The sequence below is a fragment of the Contarinia nasturtii genome, unplaced genomic scaffold, assembly GCF_009176525.2.
Source record: "Contarinia nasturtii isolate CC-2019 unplaced genomic scaffold, AAFC_CNas_1.1 Cnas_scaffold_2806, whole genome shotgun sequence".
Classification (NCBI taxonomy): domain Eukaryota; kingdom Metazoa; phylum Arthropoda; class Insecta; order Diptera; family Cecidomyiidae; genus Contarinia; species Contarinia nasturtii.
In genome coordinates, this window is record NW_022200123.1 from 589,672 (window position 1) to 608,469 (window position 18,798).

General features: G+C 32.6%; 1 protein-coding gene across 1 annotated transcript in view; it reads right to left on the reverse strand.

The window, feature by feature from the left end:
- Positions 1-7,370: 7,370 nt before the first annotated feature.
- The window catches only part of LOC116349236 (acetylcholine receptor subunit alpha-like 1), a 151,706-nt gene continuing 140,278 nt past the window's right edge, over positions 7,371-18,798 (reverse strand). The window contains exons 10-13 of the mRNA XM_031780580.1: positions 14,175-14,635; positions 11,084-11,295; positions 10,714-10,976; positions 7,371-7,725 (exon numbers count right to left, since the gene is read on the reverse strand). Coding sequence (XP_031636440.1) covers positions 7,519-7,725; positions 10,714-10,976; positions 11,084-11,295; positions 14,175-14,635 — 1,143 coding nt within the window. The 3' untranslated portion in view covers positions 7,371-7,518. The remainder of the gene's footprint in view (positions 7,726-10,713; positions 10,977-11,083; positions 11,296-14,174; positions 14,636-18,798) is intronic.

Consider the following 18,798-nt stretch of genomic DNA (forward strand, 5'->3'; position numbering starts at 1 on the left):
AATGGTATATCATTTATCAAAATGAATTGCGGTTTGTGCGAATATCGTACTTTGTATGGTTCGTAAATTTTATGGCCAATTTCATTTTAATTAACAAATTCATGATTTTTATACTGATGTCGAATTGGCATTTCCATTTATTATATGTCTTTGTGAAATGCATGAAAATTCAGCGCGAGAAAAATATAAACTTCTAAATCCGAATACTACTCCTTTTGTTGTACGTTTGCTGTGTCGAAGAGAGATGCAGAGAAAAGAAAACATCCGGCATTGTATCCAGCTCATTTTGCGAAACAGTAAAAGAGCAATAATAAAAATTGGCACTTTCTCAAAATGGAATACGATGAATTATTTATTATCAGTTCCACGAAGAAAAAAAACCATGCCCTATCTAGCCACTTTCTGTTTGTGTTCATGTGCTACTGCTTCTATATGTTTAATGTGTAAAGCGCATTTTCAATTAGATCAAACTTCATCTTGAAAAGAAATGTTACCTTTTCAAAAGGCGAAACCAAGGTAAAGAGAAGCAAAATGCCAGTTTAAAGCATTTTACAAAGTCTGCAACGCAGAATTGATGGTTTGTCGTTTGTATTGATATGCTCAGCGAAGCAGATGTGCGCAAGCATTTCGTTAAACCGTCTTTAACGTTCAACTTCAGGAAGCACTTTCAGTCAATAAATTAAATGGAATGTCCACCATTTGAGTGGCTGTTAAATGGTTTGATATTGAATGTCTTCACGAGACATAGGCAGACATTCAAACTGTCATTCACATTTTACATACGAAATGAAGGTGATGACTTGAAATTCAATCGAAACTGCGATTTCCAATTCAATATTAATTTTATCTCAAGCTTTTTCCGATGGATGCGACCTTTTTTCTCTCTCTCTCTCTGCATTACTTGTTTAGTTAAACACTTCTTCTACGTTGCTAACACATTCGACGTATTTTCTTGAGACGAAAAACGATAATGGAATTCTTAACGAATCTCCCTTGATGGCAAAAAAAAAATAGAATGAACAAAGTAGTTTGAACTTGTGTACATATCCGTCAAATTGAAAGAAAGAAACGTTTAAATTCTCCAATGGTCGTGGATGTTCTTTTTTTTGTGTTTGAGTTAGCATTGACAATGAAGATAAACACATTTATTTATCGAAAAGTTTGCGTTAACATTGAATCCCTTAGCTTCCATTTGATTGCATTCAATTTTGGCTTTTTCCTTTTGTTCCCACTTTGAAATGGTCAAAGAATCACAGACAGTGAACAAACAACGAACCGAATGATATTCATTTTGATTTGTATTGCTTGTGACATGAACTGAAATTGAAAACAGATTCTCATCATTCAACCATTTTCGCTGCTCGTATTCTGGCTAACCATCGTTTGATTGTGGAATGCAAAGGTCTTTCTTATCGAGCACGCTTACAAATTTACAGCATTCGTCTTTTTTTCGAATTAAAATACAAAAAGATGAATATTGTCGCAAAGACGATACTTTCCACAAGATATTTACGTTCTCATATCCAACGATGAAATCACGACAAACAATGAAATGGCGAAAATGATAATAATTTCCAAGTAATGACGTTATCCGGGCTTTTGTTACTATCATTATTGTTCTATTGTTCAAATATTTGCATCTATCAACGTCTTGTATTCGACATGGACATTCATTTATGGTCGGCAGACAACAAATGTTGTTTGCATGCGCTTTTCTACGGTAAAACCATTTGCAAAAGTTACGTTGCGTGTTCTTTGTCTTTCAACTTGAAACTTTCCTCAACCTTCATCGTGCAACAAATCGTTTAAATAATGCTCACGTTGAATGGCCATAATTTTTATTTTGTGTTATACATGCCTAAGCTTTTATTCTTCAGCTTTTCACTGATTTACATTGTGAAATGGATTTCATTGCTCAAGCATTAAATGAGCACGACTTTTTGGAAATGGTATATGTTTACATGTGAAAGAGTTGTGTGAGTCACGGCCGAAAATTCCCCGGTATTTGCTGTGAGGGGTAGACATGTCGAAATGAAAATGTGTGCGCACATTAAAATCAGAAAACATTGCATGAAATTGAGAAAAGATGTATGCATGCCAGGAAGCGTCCAAACTTTTAATGATATATTTAACGTATAAATTATACAAGAAAACATTGCAAAGTCGTGAATTGGGGGGCGATAAGTACTTTAAAAAGTTTTCTCTCGATCTTTTTTCTCTCTCTCGTTTGTTTGTTTGTAGCATGTTTGCCGCTTTTTTCAACATCAATATCTCACTAATCGCACTAAATTCAAAATATCCAAAACATGCACCATCTTTTCGTTTTCAAGGATGCTGCAGCCACGCACTTAATGATCAGCTCTTTTGTAAACGACTTTTGAATGGGGCGCTTTGTGTAAATATTCAGTAAATCAAGAGTTTTACACAACAGCTGTTGCCATTTGCGAGAGAACATTTTACAATGCGATCAAACTGTACATATATAGAGTATCAAGGTTAGGTGGATATTTTTTTTTTTGGAAAATTTGATGCAAGAAACGCAAACAAACATACGTTTATGTAGTTGACTAAATATAAAAAGCATCGATTCACGCTCGCATTTGAATTGTCGCACGTAATTGCAGCGTAAAATATGTTTCGAAAAAAGGGCTCGGTTTTCAGCTTCACTAATTTCGGTTATGCAGCTTCACTGTTCAGTGGAGCGTTTGGTGCGGGGCGGTGCAAAAAATGAGAATCAAATTGGCCATTTTTAGAGAGGGGAGAGAAAAAAGCAGGTCAACTCAACATAACCGTCAAAACAATGAACTTGTTTATTTATTTGCTATTTTATATTGTCAAAACAACCGCAATAAATAAACGAAAACACATGGCATTTTATTGGTTATACAAGCGTACAACCATATACTCGTTAAAACATACTTCAATAAAAAATTAAATATTTTAACAGCTTTTTCTCGTCCATGTTCACACGGTAAACTATACCGATGGGACTGAACATATTATTGTATCACCAATACATCGAATAAATTGTTGAAATAAAAAAAACGAAATTTCCCTCCAAAACAGAGAATTTGAAATGTTCATTGACCTAGACACCGAATTAATTTCCCGTCATTCCTTGTAATGATTTAATTGAAGATATCAAAACGTAAATCAAACATGCAAGAAATCAAAACGAAAATGTATAAAATCATAACATTTGATTGACCACGCAATTATTATTATTATCGAATCTAAATCCTTTTCGTTACACACTCGCATCACACCATTCATAAACGTTCTGTCCTACGTATCTACTCCATTTTGTTAAAGCAAAAATAAAAAATTCAAAGCCTAAACTAATGAATGGGGTGGGGGCAATCAATTACGACTAATTTTATTTACGATTAAAATTAAATATATCCCATTACACGTCTATACACAAATTCAATTGGATTTTTCTGTCGGATGTTATAGATACTATTTTTTGTGTATGTGTGTTTATTTTCCAATGGCTACGTGATTGAGTTTCAATTATATTTTATACAAAGTCAACAGTACACACAGATTTATGTTTGAATAGTTCAATGGGTAAAAATGTGTATAGTTTTACATGCTATGAACGCTTAAGAAAGTTTTAAATTGGATTCTTATCATGCGAAACTAATTTTATATCCACCGTGTGTGTGTGTTTGTTTGTTTGTATTTTCCTTTTCCATATTGCACATAAATCATTATTTACCTAAAAATGTTCACCATTTAATTAAATTTAAGTATTTTATATTAAACATATATAGCAATTTTCTTTTCCCCTTAAAATTGAATTTTTTTTGTTGTGTTAATACAGGTTGTTTTGGTTAAATTTTTTGTTATTCGCCACGAATTGTGTCCTAATTTAAATTGATGATGGTGCGCATTATTTGATCGTTATTATCACCTCACACATGATTCCTGTTTAATTTTCCAACTAAATTGAATTACAAATGAACTAGTTACATATTATGCCGATTAAGAATTATGATGTTCGTTTTGATTTGATTGTAATTTGATCTGATTTTCGGTTTTTTGTGGTTTTTTTTTTTTGCTAAATCATTTCGGTAATTTTATTATTTCTATTGCTGCTAATTGTTGATAGAATTGACCCGAATCGAGCTATTAATTTTTGGAAAAGAATTGAATCGGAACATAGAAAATGTGTTTTAATTTATAGTTTAAATGGTTCTTTCTTTTGTTCTGCTACGGAATTCACATCACAGATGTTGAAATCAGACTGAACTGAAAAACGAAACAAAAAATTCGATTGCATTTTATGCCAAAATAAATAGTGACATCGAGAAGACATTGTTTTGATTTTGTTGTTTCTCACATCGTTTAATTTAAAAGTATGTAGTATGATTGTATTTATTTGAGAGACAAACTTGTTCGTTTCTATTCCCTCTTCTACCCCTCTTTCTCTCTCTCTCTCTCTCTCTCTCTCTCTCTCTCTCTCTCTCGTTATTATCCCGATGGAACTCATATCAATTTTCACATTATGTTCACCTGTATTGAATTTGAATGACCGGACAGAATTTAAGAGAATTTTTTTTTACTAAAGTTACGTTGAAATAAAAAACACATTTTTTTATATCTATATCTGCCAGAATAGAAACTAAATGATTTCCATAGAGTTTGTAAGATTATTATTTTTTGTCCTTTTTTGATGTTTTTATTTTGAGCTTAATTTGTCACTTCATCATATTCTCCTACCGATTAAATAGTGTGTGTGTGTGTATGGAACTTGTTCGTGCATATTGGTTACGTCTCGTGAATTCACGTTTTTTTTTTGTAAACCAATAAATAAATTGGAAAATTGTATTGACTCCGTTATAAGTGGCGCTTTGTATTCCATTCGTATGCACATAATAGAATTCATTTATTAGCACTAGTGTGTTTCATTTTGTATTACATCTATCGAATAACTTGGATATAGTATATATATATGTAAAATGTGAAAAAAAAACCGGATCATTTTTGGTTTTTCGTGTATAAAAAAAGTGTGTCGTAGTTTGCTATTTGTTCTTTTTTTTTTGTTTTTGTTATTTCATGAATGTTCATCGCATTTGTGTCAGTCGGCTAATTGCATTCACTAAAATTCTATTCGATTCTGCATATATATATAGCTGTTATAATATGCAATTGATAATATTAATTGGCTTACCTGAAAAATTCCGTTCGATTGTAACAGAAAACAAACGGCCGAGTGAAACAAAAATCGAGTTTTGTTTTGACGGGGGGCTTTTATCTTTTTTTCACTCGCTCGATTGAATTTGATCCGAGAAGTAAAGAAATGCTCAAACCGGATTCGAATGTTTTGAAGATGGTGGCAATGTAATTTTCGTTTGTATCATGAGCTTTTGTGATTTGATTTAAGCGAAAAGCATTTCCAGAGTATTAAATATCAAAATATTCCATATAGCTTGTGTATTTATAACTCTGGGCATGCACAATACACCAATGCGAGGTTGTGAGTGGTTTTCGTTGAAGTGTATTTCAAAAAGGTAATCGAATCGTGGTACATACTAAAAATTGATATCATTTGATGCTCCTAGCTAATTATTATCATTTTGTGATTCTCACTATACTCTCTTCTCTTCATTGACTTGTGAATGTTTCACAGTTTATACAAATGCTACCTTTTGTTGACTATGCGACTTTGAATTGTGTACAAAATCGTTTTTTCGGTAAAAAAAAATGAACTGAATTTTTCTAGTAAAGCAAATTGTTGTTGAGACACCATTTTGAAAATGTTAGATTTTCATTCGGCGATCATAATATATATATACCGCTGTCCGCTATTATGTTGAAAACAATAACAATTGCGATGTGCACTTAGTTTAACTACCTAATCGGCTGTGATACAAATATAATATTGGAATCATTGACTTATTTATTTCGTTTATTAGTTACTATTGACAATATATTATCTATTATTATCTGCGAAGGGTGTGTTTGTGTGTATGTGTTTTCTTTGAGTATACGATTAACGTTGGTTTTTCTTGAAATTTATATTCAGTTTCAGATGGTGTTTGATGTGCATTGCTTCTAAATGGGATGTTGGTAATCGTTGTAGATTGATCCGCTCGGAGCGGACGAACATGGCAATTGAACGTGCTCAGTTTCTGTTCGATGTCCACCAAATTCGAGTGCATTAAGTACAAACGAGCAGTGCAATTGAATGCTTGGATTCAGTTTTGTGTGATTTTTTTAGCTTTGTTATGTGTATGTGAGTGTTTTGTTTTGTGTTAACCCGTAACTAGATTTTACTGGAAAAATACGTATTTCGGCGTGGTTTTCCTTTGATTATTACCTGAATGTGAAACAATACACCGTTTTATTCTTACGTTGGCTCAATTTCTTTTTAATAAGCTATCGTTTGAATTGTTTTAGTTAGTAACACAACGAAAAAAAAAAAAACGTAGGAAAATCGATTCTCTTTTGTGGCATCTTTTATACATTAGCAGTGCTGTCAATTAGCTGGTTTTCAACTCTTACACCTCAATCCTACCGTTATGTTCTCTCCTTCATTTTTATGAATAATTCCTAGGTTTACATTACAAATATACATAAAATCCATTTCAATGTATGTTTATTGTTGCCATTTGGATCGACGTTTTAAACACAAAACGGAATGGAATGGTAATCGATTTTATGTCTTTTTAAATCTCAGGATTTGTGTAACGCATTGATTCCATTCAAGTAGATTCCAATGAAAAGTGAGTGCCTGTTCAATTTACGACGATAGTTTGTTATTTTCAATTTTCAAGAAAATACAAACACTTGAATCGATTGCACAGTTCTTTGAATTGCACACTAAACGGTATATATATTCTAAAATGTTAATCCACTTATTTCGATACTGAATTTTTGATGAACTTTATGTCCCTTTTCTTGTTATTTGACTGTAATACAAATTCGAATTTTACAATAATGCTATCGTGTTTTCCTTTCAACATTTGGACTAGAATTTATGAACTATTTGGTTTTTTTACAACAGTTTTTTCGTCGCTTCCACTTCGTTTTACTCTCTTATGAACGAAATAAAATTCCTACACTCACTTTTTAAAACAATAAATGATTATTTATCTTTCATTCACACATTTATGTATATAAATATATAATCAAATGGAAATTTAACGTTAAACTATACATCAGATCAAGATGATGTTATTTATAAACGATTGGAATGGTAATTCCAAAATATGTTTCGTTCGCTTGTTTTATCAATATAAATTCATCATTTCTTCGTTTTTGGCAGAATTCAAAACAGACGAAAATGATTTTATTTCTCATGATCTCGTCAAATGTTTTGTTTTCTTTTGTTTTTTTTTTTCTTTCTAAATGTATGTGTGTGTTTATATCTATATAAATATGCGTATGTGTATGTGTGTCATTGTCATGCCGAATAGTTCGGTTTTAATTATGTTCAACATTACCAAAGAGGGTACGCAACCAGCCTCGTACAATATACCACAGGCTGTTTGCGAAACCCCCGGCGTGTCGTTATACATCTTCCACGGTGCCCATTTTTAACAGTTCTTGCTTCTTTTTCGCAATTTTTGAGTAAAATATATCAATTGGCTGTGTATTATCGTATAAACTCGGCGCATGCAATATGATTATCGCTGTACCAAAGATAACAACCAATGAAAATATCCAGAGAAACAAACGATCCAAAACCATGGCCACGTACTTCCAGTCTTCTTCCACCTGAAACGAATAAGAGCAGAAATGAAAAAACGATTCTCAATTGGTTTTGATGAACGACAAATTATAGCAAAAGGTCGTTCAAATTTTGAACATAAATTACTGCGAGCGTAACAAATGTTTTGTATTTCAGTTCATTGCATCTGATGCCATATTTATTTATTGCTTTTAATTTTGCATGCTTTTTACGAAGTAATATCTCATGTGCGGATGAAATAAGCAAAAGAAAATCGACATAATTTCTTTTTATTAACTTTGGGACGTCGTTTTTGTTTGCGCCGATTAACGATTCGTCGAAAACGAATGGTTTTATTATCGCGGCCTAAAATACAACAGTCATATCTATTATTATGATAAGTCAATGCTGATAGGACATAAAAACATATTTCGAAAATGGACAACTTTTCGAACATTTTACGCATCTCGGAAATGAGATGGCGTCATGAACCCGGAATATAAGAGCCAATATACATAAAAACTGCGCGACAAAATAATCATGATATCCAATTCATATCTTTGGAATTGACTAAAACAAAGCTTTCTCGGTTAAAATCACGACATTTCACTCGTATTTAGTGTTTTTCGTCATAGTCAAAAACTCCATAATATCATATGCCATTTTTCTTCAGTCATTTCCACATTCACATGAGAATACTAAAATAATATGCTCATTGAAAATTCCAATTTCAAATCAACCAAACTGTAGATGAAGTGCATTTTTACGATTCCAAACAGTTTTACTCTATTTATGAGAGCTCAAATTGCTTGGAGATAAAAAAAATAACTAGCGGTTATTGATTAACTAGCGTTATTTATGCGCTGTTTTATTGTGCCGAGCATTTACATTGTGATGCAAAAAATTACAACGCAAACGTGGAGAAAAGGCCAATGAAAACTCACCGAAGATTGCTTTAAACCTTTTTTTTTTCAATTTTGTTTTCCTCTTTTTTCGTGGAGTTTTCTTTAGTTACCTTTTTCGCTTTAGTAACAACATTCTTAAAATTTAAATAAAAAAATAAACGTTTCTAAGTAAGGCAAGTATCTTTTTTGTTTGATGTATAACCGTGAATGTTGAATTTATTCACCTGTCGAAGCGAAGCAGCTACAAGGTAAATCGACGATTTTATTTCTAATTACTTTGCTTTCGTTTAAAATGATATAAATAAAAACACCGAACCATTAGTTAGATTCTAACCAAATCGGATGTCATATAGCAAATATTTTACGCCTATTTATACGTCATTTCAATTTCCAAATCGCGAAACAAATCAACCAAGACCATTTAACGGACATGTAATTAGAAAAAGGTGCCGAATATTCTTAGTTTCTTAGCAATAAAATATGGAATTGAGTGGAAATCACTTTCCATAATTGAGTCTTTGAATTTTACATTGTATTCGCTTTTTTATACATTGAAAATCAGTTAAGGGATCAATTTTTTGAGATGGTTTTGTGTGGGAAACAAATTCATTGTTGAACATGAGCCACCTGCATTTAAAAAGGGATTTCATGATGAAGTAAATAAGTATGTCTTTTCTTACTTCATAGTCAAAATAGATCAAAATGCCACGCAATTTTCTCTATGGAGAATTCCAATTAATATAATTTGTATCTACAAAATAAAAGCCAAGAGCAACGTTTGAAGTATTATTTTTCCATCTAAACAATTTTGCTTAGACGTAAACAGTTTCCTTCCATGAAAAAAGGCTGTAATTTCTCACTGCATTTTAATGTTTAATTAAACTGTGACATTTTTGACTTTTGTGCCTTCAGCACTTTAAATCTCTGTATATTAGTCGATTATTTGCGTTTCGCCACGATATGGTATGAATTTCACTTTTTTTTTTCATTACAACACGATCAACTTCGATGGAAGCATATATTTGCTTGTATACTGAAATATAATCCGGTTAGTTTAAAAGTGTTTCTCTTCAAATTGATTATGTCGGCTTATATGGCGTTTCATTAATGATCTGAAGTTTGTTTAATGCCATTGGAAAAATTACCAAATTTCGTGTCAAATATTTTGATGGCTTTTGTCGAGTGTATTAAGTAATTAGAGAAAAAAAAATTGTTCAACAAAATAAAAAAAAACTCTTCAAACTACTATCAAAATATTTACCAAGCTCATATGATTCAACTGCAAACTAAAACATTCATGTTAGTTTTCTTCGATGCACACTTGCACAGTGTTCTTTGATCACTGAACTCAAAATTAGCTAGATTATGTTTATTATGTAACTCGTAGTTTGTATGTGGCATACATATTCCGGAGAAAATTAGCGGAACATAAATGCGAATTAAGTTCGCTGCTTTCGCACAGCCTTTCGCCAGTGTGGTGCCGCTAATTCTCTGATCTGCGATTCGGGACTCGGTGTGTTTTTTTTATAGTTTATTTTTATTTATATGCCATGTTTACTTCTTTTCTTGTTGGCAATGGTTACAAATGTGTCAAGCGGGTGCAGTCAAAACGAAAGCAAAGCATACAATTACGATACCATTGCACACTTATTCCGCAACAGTGTGCTCATACGAGCTCTCAAATGAAATGTTAAAAGTGGTGCAAAATAGCTCCAGTTCATTGCAACTTACAATATGTACAATACATATACTCGAAACACCAGAGATTTATCAAATCGAAAAGTGAGCAAGCGAACAATTGTTCGCAAATAGGAAGACGCACATGTGCTTAGCGCTTGTAAATCGCATGTGCTTCTTTATGCAACGATAATCAACGGATTTAGCGTTGCAAAATGAATGCATAAAAGTGAAATGTCACTGCAGGAGGTAATATCACTGCATTGAAATTGTAAATTGGATCCGCAAACATCGTCAATGTAATTATCATGAATAATGGCGTAGTATGTCAACGAAAATGCTTCATCTCTCAATTTAGCCAATTAAAAGTGTTTGAAAGTTCTTTTTCACCCTTGGTCTTTTATGTTCGTTGTGTTGGTTTTAATGTTTATAATCATCTTCAAATGGACTTACGCTTTCGAATTTGTCTTTGTTTCGCATGTGTTGCGCAACAAAACGTGTTCCTTCTATTGTCTTTTCTACTTCGCGTAACGTTGGTTTTTCGAATGTCGGACTGATGCCATCTACAACACAACACGATGGACTCAAATCACCGTTTCCAGCCGGGCTGAATAGTTCATCATCGCCGCCTGGCAACGGCAAGGCAGGTAACGGTGGTTCACCGAAACATGGACCAACACCACCCGATGCGGCCACATCAAATCTTGATGGCATCACTGAGAATGAAAATGAAAAAAAAAAACCATTGAATTTGCATCTCCACATTATATTTTTGTATATTTTATTTTCGTCGGAAAAACAACAGCTTATTGTCAGCTCTTACCTGGCAGCCCGTAGTCGGTGGTGTTATAATCGTGTGTAAATTTATCTACATCTGGATGGCAATGAAAAACATCGGTTAACACCTCCGGTGGACCAATATCATCTTCGTTTGGTGGATTGTCTTTTTTAGGTCTTTGCATACATAGGATTTTCGGCAGTATTTCTATAAAAACTTTTGTAACCCATGGTGCCATCTTATGCGTTACAGGCGATCTGAAAGCAAAAAATGAAAACAAAACAAGATTATCAGAATGGATTTTTTTTTGTGAACGGAATTGTTTTTTTTTAATTACTTTGTTTTGACTGATTCATGAGTGAACTTTGTTAACGAACAAAGTAAAAAAAAGAGAATAGAAAACCTGTTGTATGTTTTTACATTTTTGAGTAAGAGTTATATGATATTACATATTCAAGGCATGTTGGTTCCATTATCTCGGTGGTCGCAACTTGACTCGAAACATACAAACAAAAACTCGAAAACATTTTGAATAAATAACAATTTTTGCACGTTGTAAAAAAGGTATTTTGTGTATATGTGTGTATTTTGGTTAACATTAAAACGTTAAAATCGCTAGAAGTCAAGTCACAATGCGGTGTAACAGTGCCGACAATGATGACGATGATGTCGACTAAAAGCATCCATACACACACACACACTTCAAATGACTTGTAATAAAATTGCAAAATTATGTTCTTACTACTGCGTGTATAATGATAGCACGCGGACTAGCATATTCTCATTTCGAATGAGCCACACATTTAATCATTTCGAACGGATTCCACCGAGAAACATACATTCTAATTAAAAAGCAACCACCGAATGTGTGCACGTTGATGCCAAACATAAAAAGAAGTATAAAAAAATATAAACTCGACGTGTTGCTCAGCTGCTACATGTATTATGCAGAAAATCAGACAACCAACCAAAATGCGCTGCACAACGCATAAAATAAGATACAAGACTCTTGTGCAACGCTCGATGTTTGATAGACAAAAGGTACATATATGTATGTATGAAACATTCGACGTCGCACTAAAACTATGTACATGAATATGAGCATTATTATTATTACACGATTGTAGAAAGTAGCGCTTCGTCAGCGAAAAAGCTAATAAGTTGCCAGAAAAATGGCCACATTGTCTACATCGTTCAACGTTCATTTGGGATGCAAATTGGCAATCGGTTGTCATTTTCACCGACAAAACATTTATACTAAAACTATTTTCAAACCAGAACAGCGCACATTTTCATCGTACGTATCATCGTTTATTTTTTGACACATTTTCAACTCTATCTCATTATAGAAATACTCATTTGTTAGCAATTGATGTGCAAAGCATATTATAAACATTAATAACAGCATGTGTTGCACTTTATCTAAGGCTTTGGATATGCTAAATTCTCCTTTGCAATAACCATTAGTTTAATAACTCAGCAACAATGCTCCGCTACCCGGATGAAATCACAAAACTCGGTTTATTTTAACTGGTATAAATACTGAGAAAACCATCACCTGTATGCATTTCATGCTTTCACTTATGGAATCCATTCAGTTTAAACAAACCGGCTTTATGTACTGCATAATCAAATTATGAGGTATTTCCTCCTGACTATAATTGCCCAAACAAAAAACTATTTAATGGCACATTTGAGTTAATGTTTCAGGATTTGTTCGACATAAAAATCAACATTTTTAGAGACTATCGATTTTATCGAATTACATCGACACTAGTCAATGATAATGCGTTAACAATTTTATTAATCTGATCGAACGGGTTTTTTTTTGAAAATATAATGATGTAATCATTTGAAATTATATGTGTGTAACTCGATGAAAATAGTCAATTTTGTCGCTTAAACTGAATGTTGATGAAACTCTCACCAGCGAAAGACAGCAATTTATTTGAAAATGAAGAGAAATGTCTCCGAAGAAACTCTCCAATGTGTTTTTGTGCTAAAGTTAAGTTTCTAATTAGAAGTGATATATATATATGCCGTTGTTGAATTTCAATGTTTCATTTGTAATGCGAGAAAATTCAAAATGTAAATTAGCACAAATTGGCTGGCTCACTGCATTTTATGTTTTTGTTCGAAAATGTAAATTATTTAATGTTCAACATATGCGATGGAAACCAGACCTTCGAACGCAATATTGTCTAGATAAAACAAATACAGTGAGCACTGGTAAATTGTTGATTATGATAAAGCAGCAGCATACATATCCAAAATGCGCAGAGTGAACATGTGCACTTATATTAAGCGCAATTTGTGTGTATTTTTTCTCTTTCCTCTTTCTCTCTCTCTCTCTCTCTTATTTTACTCTCGAAACATGATCACGATGCATACATCCAACAGCGAAATTAATGGCGCTAAAGTGCATCATTAATTATAATCTGTTTTACATATTTATCATTTGAGCTTTGAAATTTTCTAATTTTTGTTTGCAAATTATTTGCTTTCAACAGCGATGACATTACTGCAATAGACTTCGTTTACGAGCCCAACGCGGTATCTTTTAGTGGATTGGTTTGACAAAAGTAATTTTTTTAAAACTCTATTTTCAGTAAATTAACCAGCTGCTTTTCATGTTTACCCTTGTTAGTGCAGAATATATGCGATGCATCGCTAAATTTTTGGTTGGTTATGCTGTTTTCGCCATTGATTGTCGAATTTTATGGAATTCATGACACTTTCGGCGAAACACAAATAAAATCCGTTGAGTTTATATGCAAATGGCAATTTTAAATTTGCATAAAACATAATAATTACGATGATTTCATTGTATTTTTTGTTATCTATTTTGTTGGAACGGAACACTGCATTTCATTGTCAAGAAAGATATATATACAAATGGGTAGTTGGGTGGAGGTTTTGCATTAAGTTTAAATTCGGTCGAACTAAAGAGCATTAGTGTGTAGGGTGCTGATATTAAATACGCTTCTATTCATTCGTTGAAATAGACCATAAAGAGTATGGAGTTTTCAATACAAAAAAAAGTTGAAACGGACTATTCATTCGATGCTCATCACTCGTTGAATCAGTCAAAGTGTTTTCAGTCAAAGTGTTTTCAGTAAAAATCAAAATGACTTACCTAAAGTTAACATTAAGTACGGCAATAGTCACCACAACCGATAACGTAACCAGCATCATTGTAAATAATATATATTTTCCTAATAGTGGCACTGTGAGCGATGTTGGCGGAATAATTTCGACCAATAGTAAAAAAAACACCGTCAACGACAGCAATATACTGATACACAATGAAATCTTTTCACCCGAATCACTAGGCAAATAAAATACTAATACCGATAAAAAAGATATACCAACGCACGGTATGATTAAATTCACTGTATAAAATAATGTTTTGCGCCTTAATGTCATGTTGAATATTATATCTGGATATGGTTCTTCACAACAACTATAGTATTTTTCATTGCGTACAGCTGGCACTTTCATTATATCCCATTCCACTGATATATAATAGTCTTGTAGATCGATGCCAATCTCAATTTTATCTGAATCGGGTCCTTGGTATAAATGTCGTAAATCCATCTGAAATTATTATGAGAAAGAGGGAGAGAGAGAAATGAAATCAGAATCAATTGAATGTCCATTTTTACAGCATAAAAGTATGCGAAAATATCTTTTTGCTTAAAAAATATTAGTTTCTGAGAACGTGACTAGATTGAATTTCTGAAAAAATGACGCTCTTCAATAAAGATAAATTGATTATTATTTTTTTTTAACAAAACGGTGAAAAGCTGTGCATACATCATCTTCTTTGCTCGTTTCGTCATTTAACGTTGAACATGCTGGCAGACATTTAAAAATTGAATTACAATTGGGTTTGAATTTCTCGCAATTTGTTCGTTTTGATTAAAAATATTTTTGTCATCTTGTTCAGTTCATCAAATGAAATGAAATCCGAAGACAGCTGTTCTCAAATAACTAATATAATATTGATTCATTCTGTCAATGACAATCCTCGTTCGCTCACAACAATGTTCAATCAAAAAGTATTCTGAGATCGATTGACAACGGCAAAATTAATCAAAATTGTGAAAATAGACGCCGAATGGGATTCCTCGTAGCATACTACATTACACTAGGTAACAACATATACTTTAGTCGATTACTTCACGTGAGTTTTCAAACGTTAAACAATTTTGTATTCTGATCGAATAACAAAATGCCTTTTATCGATAAGATGAATGTTTGTGGGGTTTTTTTCGCCCCTTTTTCTCGCTGGCACAACCAATTTTCATCACGCACAAAATACGAAAGAAACTTGAAGTCATTAAAGTGAAACATTGTTCTATTTGGTTGAGAAGGTGAAAATGCAACTTCAATATCATGCCGGTCTTCATATCACACACAGCAACGTATAATGATGCGATTGTTAAATTCAAAGCGAATATCTAATACTACACGCGACTACACGCATACATGCTGTGCCATGATATACGAATAAACGAGTGTAAATTTACAATCAATTCGTTCGCTCGTTCTCAAATGTATGAAATATGATGAAAGCAATTTGATTTATTACGTGAATATTATGCACACACCATTTCATACATGTTTAAACGATTAATCGCGCTTGCTATTCGAGAAGCTAAAAACAATCGAAATTGCTATTTAAAAACAGAGCGGTGAATAGCATGGCATACAATGTGTTCTATTCAGCAATTCGAGCATATTGGAAATGTTGAAAAAGAAGAAAAATAGATTTATTGACTGCGTTTTAGCGTTTCATACGCACGCAAAATTCGAATTCCAGCAACATGAAACGATAGCAAAACAAAAGGCACACACAAAATAGAGTCAGATGAACGAAAAAAAAAATGGTGTAATAAGAACGGCGAATGGTTTAATATTGAATATGCATGTTTAACAATTTATTATGTTTTTTTGGGAAAACAATGAGCAACAACAGCAAGACGACGAAACTCAAGCGAATTTACAATGCAAAATTCCCAAGGCGGAAATGGCCAAAATATGCAGTGATTGCACAGCATCGTTCTATTCTTCTGTCATTCTTGTGCATGGTGTATTCGTGCGTGTGTGCATGTGTATATGTATATGCATGTATGATGAGCCAAAAGTAAGAATAATGGATTGAAAATGAAATTTTGTATTCGTGTAGCATCGAACATTGTTATGTATTGCCAACGAATGCGAACGAATTATTTCCATTGCATAATTTCTATCAGCAAAGCGCATATCTTAACACATGCACCAAATAAATAAGCAAAACCCGATTCAATGCAAAGCAGATATAATGGCAGCATATTAATGGCAAATGGGGAAGAAGAGTGTTAAATCTCTGCATGTATGCGTCTGTAAAATCATTTCAAATTTATTACACATTTTATTTATGTATTTTCTTTCTTTAAATTTCAGGGTCTTTCATTGCCGCACATATTATGTCTCATGCTACTAACTTTCAACACATATTCACGTTCACGACGAAGCAAACAAACGTCGGATTAAATGAAATTTGACAACACATTCACAACCAACGTCAACATTTTCCTCTGCATTCAATTTTCTTGAATTTTCCATTTTCGAAGTGAAGAATAAATCCGACATCGTTGTCGTATTAACATCCGAACTTTTGCAAAATGTATACGTTAATATGCGAATGTAAACGACATAGACACTCTTAAAATACTTCGCACACAAATTTATCTTACTTGTTGAAGTTATTTCAATTTTTTTGTTCGTGTGTGTGTGAATGTGTTGTCAATTGCAAGCCAACCCATTCTCTATTGTGTGTCGACAATATTATTATGTGATGCTTCGATCAAAATTTTGTAAAAACAAAACCTTAATTTGTCTATTTTAGATTTTGAATTCTCTTGTGATAATATTTTCTTGTATGCTGCAAATCACATCCACTGGGAATGAAAGATAACATCAACTTTTCAACGTAGAACTTGTAATTCTCAGCTGAATTCTCACTTATTCAAACTGTATGCATTGATGTCGTAGTGTACAAAAGAAAATTCATTGTTTACTGCAAGCAAATTATCGGTTACCGGGTAATATTATGAATAAATAAAGCAATTTTATTTTTCAACCCTTTGGCATTGATTGTGTATCACAAAATTTGATTGTAACCACCAGACCAGAAAATAAGATTGACGGGAGACATTTAGAAAACACTTTTTTCTAGACAAATATTTATTTTTTCTGAATTGTAAAAATGTGCTCAATCACTTGTGCTTCATTTTTCTTGTTTGTGTTTACATCTGATTAACTGTGAAATTGATTCAATTTTGTAAGAATTCATTTTCTGTTTTATGCCAATTTTCCATTAACATGAAAAGAAAAATATATATTCATTAAAATTCTTTAAATGGCTGCACTAAATGACGTTCTTTCACAAAACATTATTCCATTAAAATGTGTACATTTGTTTTTCATAATTATGCATCATCTCTATCGGATTTTAATTTAAATAAAGTCCATTTTCCAACCATAATTTAATTTCTTTGCCATTGGCAATGGTATATGGTCAAAAAACGAAACATTGCATTTCACTTTGGTGAATCAATACAAATTATGAAAATATTTAATAACATAAACGATGTGACACTTTGCAATTGTGAAATATACTGGCAGTGAAGGTGTGCCGCATACTGTGCGCACTATAGGGAAGCACTATGATTCCGAGAGAAAGTTCATAGCCTCCGGATCATTCGAGGTGGAAAATTGCCCGATAAAAATGTCGAAACATTGGTGATTGCATTGGCATTGAAAGAGAGTGAGGAAAAAAAATTTGTGCATTTAATTATTCATCGAATGTCACTACAGTTGAACAAAAGCTAGTTATTAAAAATTCATATGCATGAGTTTTCAATTGAAGCCGTATACAATTTCTGTAATAAATTTAAACGGGAACGTTTTATATTCAAATGTTTTTAATTTCAATCAAATGCAATTCGAGAAATTGACATTCATATGTGAAAACATGTACTATTTAACACCTGTTGGCACAGCTGTTGGTATGGAACATAGCGCTTGCGGCAACTCAGTAATCAATGACGAATCGATCACAATCATATATGTAGTAATTTGTTCAAAGTTTGAAAAAACGTTTTATCAGCCTATGGCGGTTTACAAATAATGATGAAAAACCACATACATTTCGCAACGAATATTGTATTTCATTATTTCTCAAGCGCAAATGTCAAATTTTACAATATAGCGTGATATGAACTATATGTAAATTGGTGTGATTGAAATCTGTGATATATTCAATTTGACTTTCAATATGAATCGAAATCTCAATGTAATAATCCATAAAATGATGTAAACCAAATATCTTCATGGAAATATTGAAAGAAATCGAATTATTTAACGAAGCTACTGTTACAGTGGCTTTGGAAGTAATTTTGTATTAAATAAACACCCCAAGTGAGGTTTCGATTTATTGTCATCTAACGGAAACAATTCGAACCCTTGTAACGTAGTCTATTTTGATTCATATCAAAATGTATGGAGGAAATGGGAAACATTGAATTGAACTTGACGACGAATGAAAAAAGAAATTATTTGAATCAATTCCGATGTACATTTTACATTTCTTGATATGAATGGAGGCTATCGATGACGAGAGTTCAGTTTTGTTGTATTTTAATCAATCGAACACTTGATCTATTGTCGTGCGTCTTTTGAATTTATCTGTTGGTGGTATTCAATGATCTGTG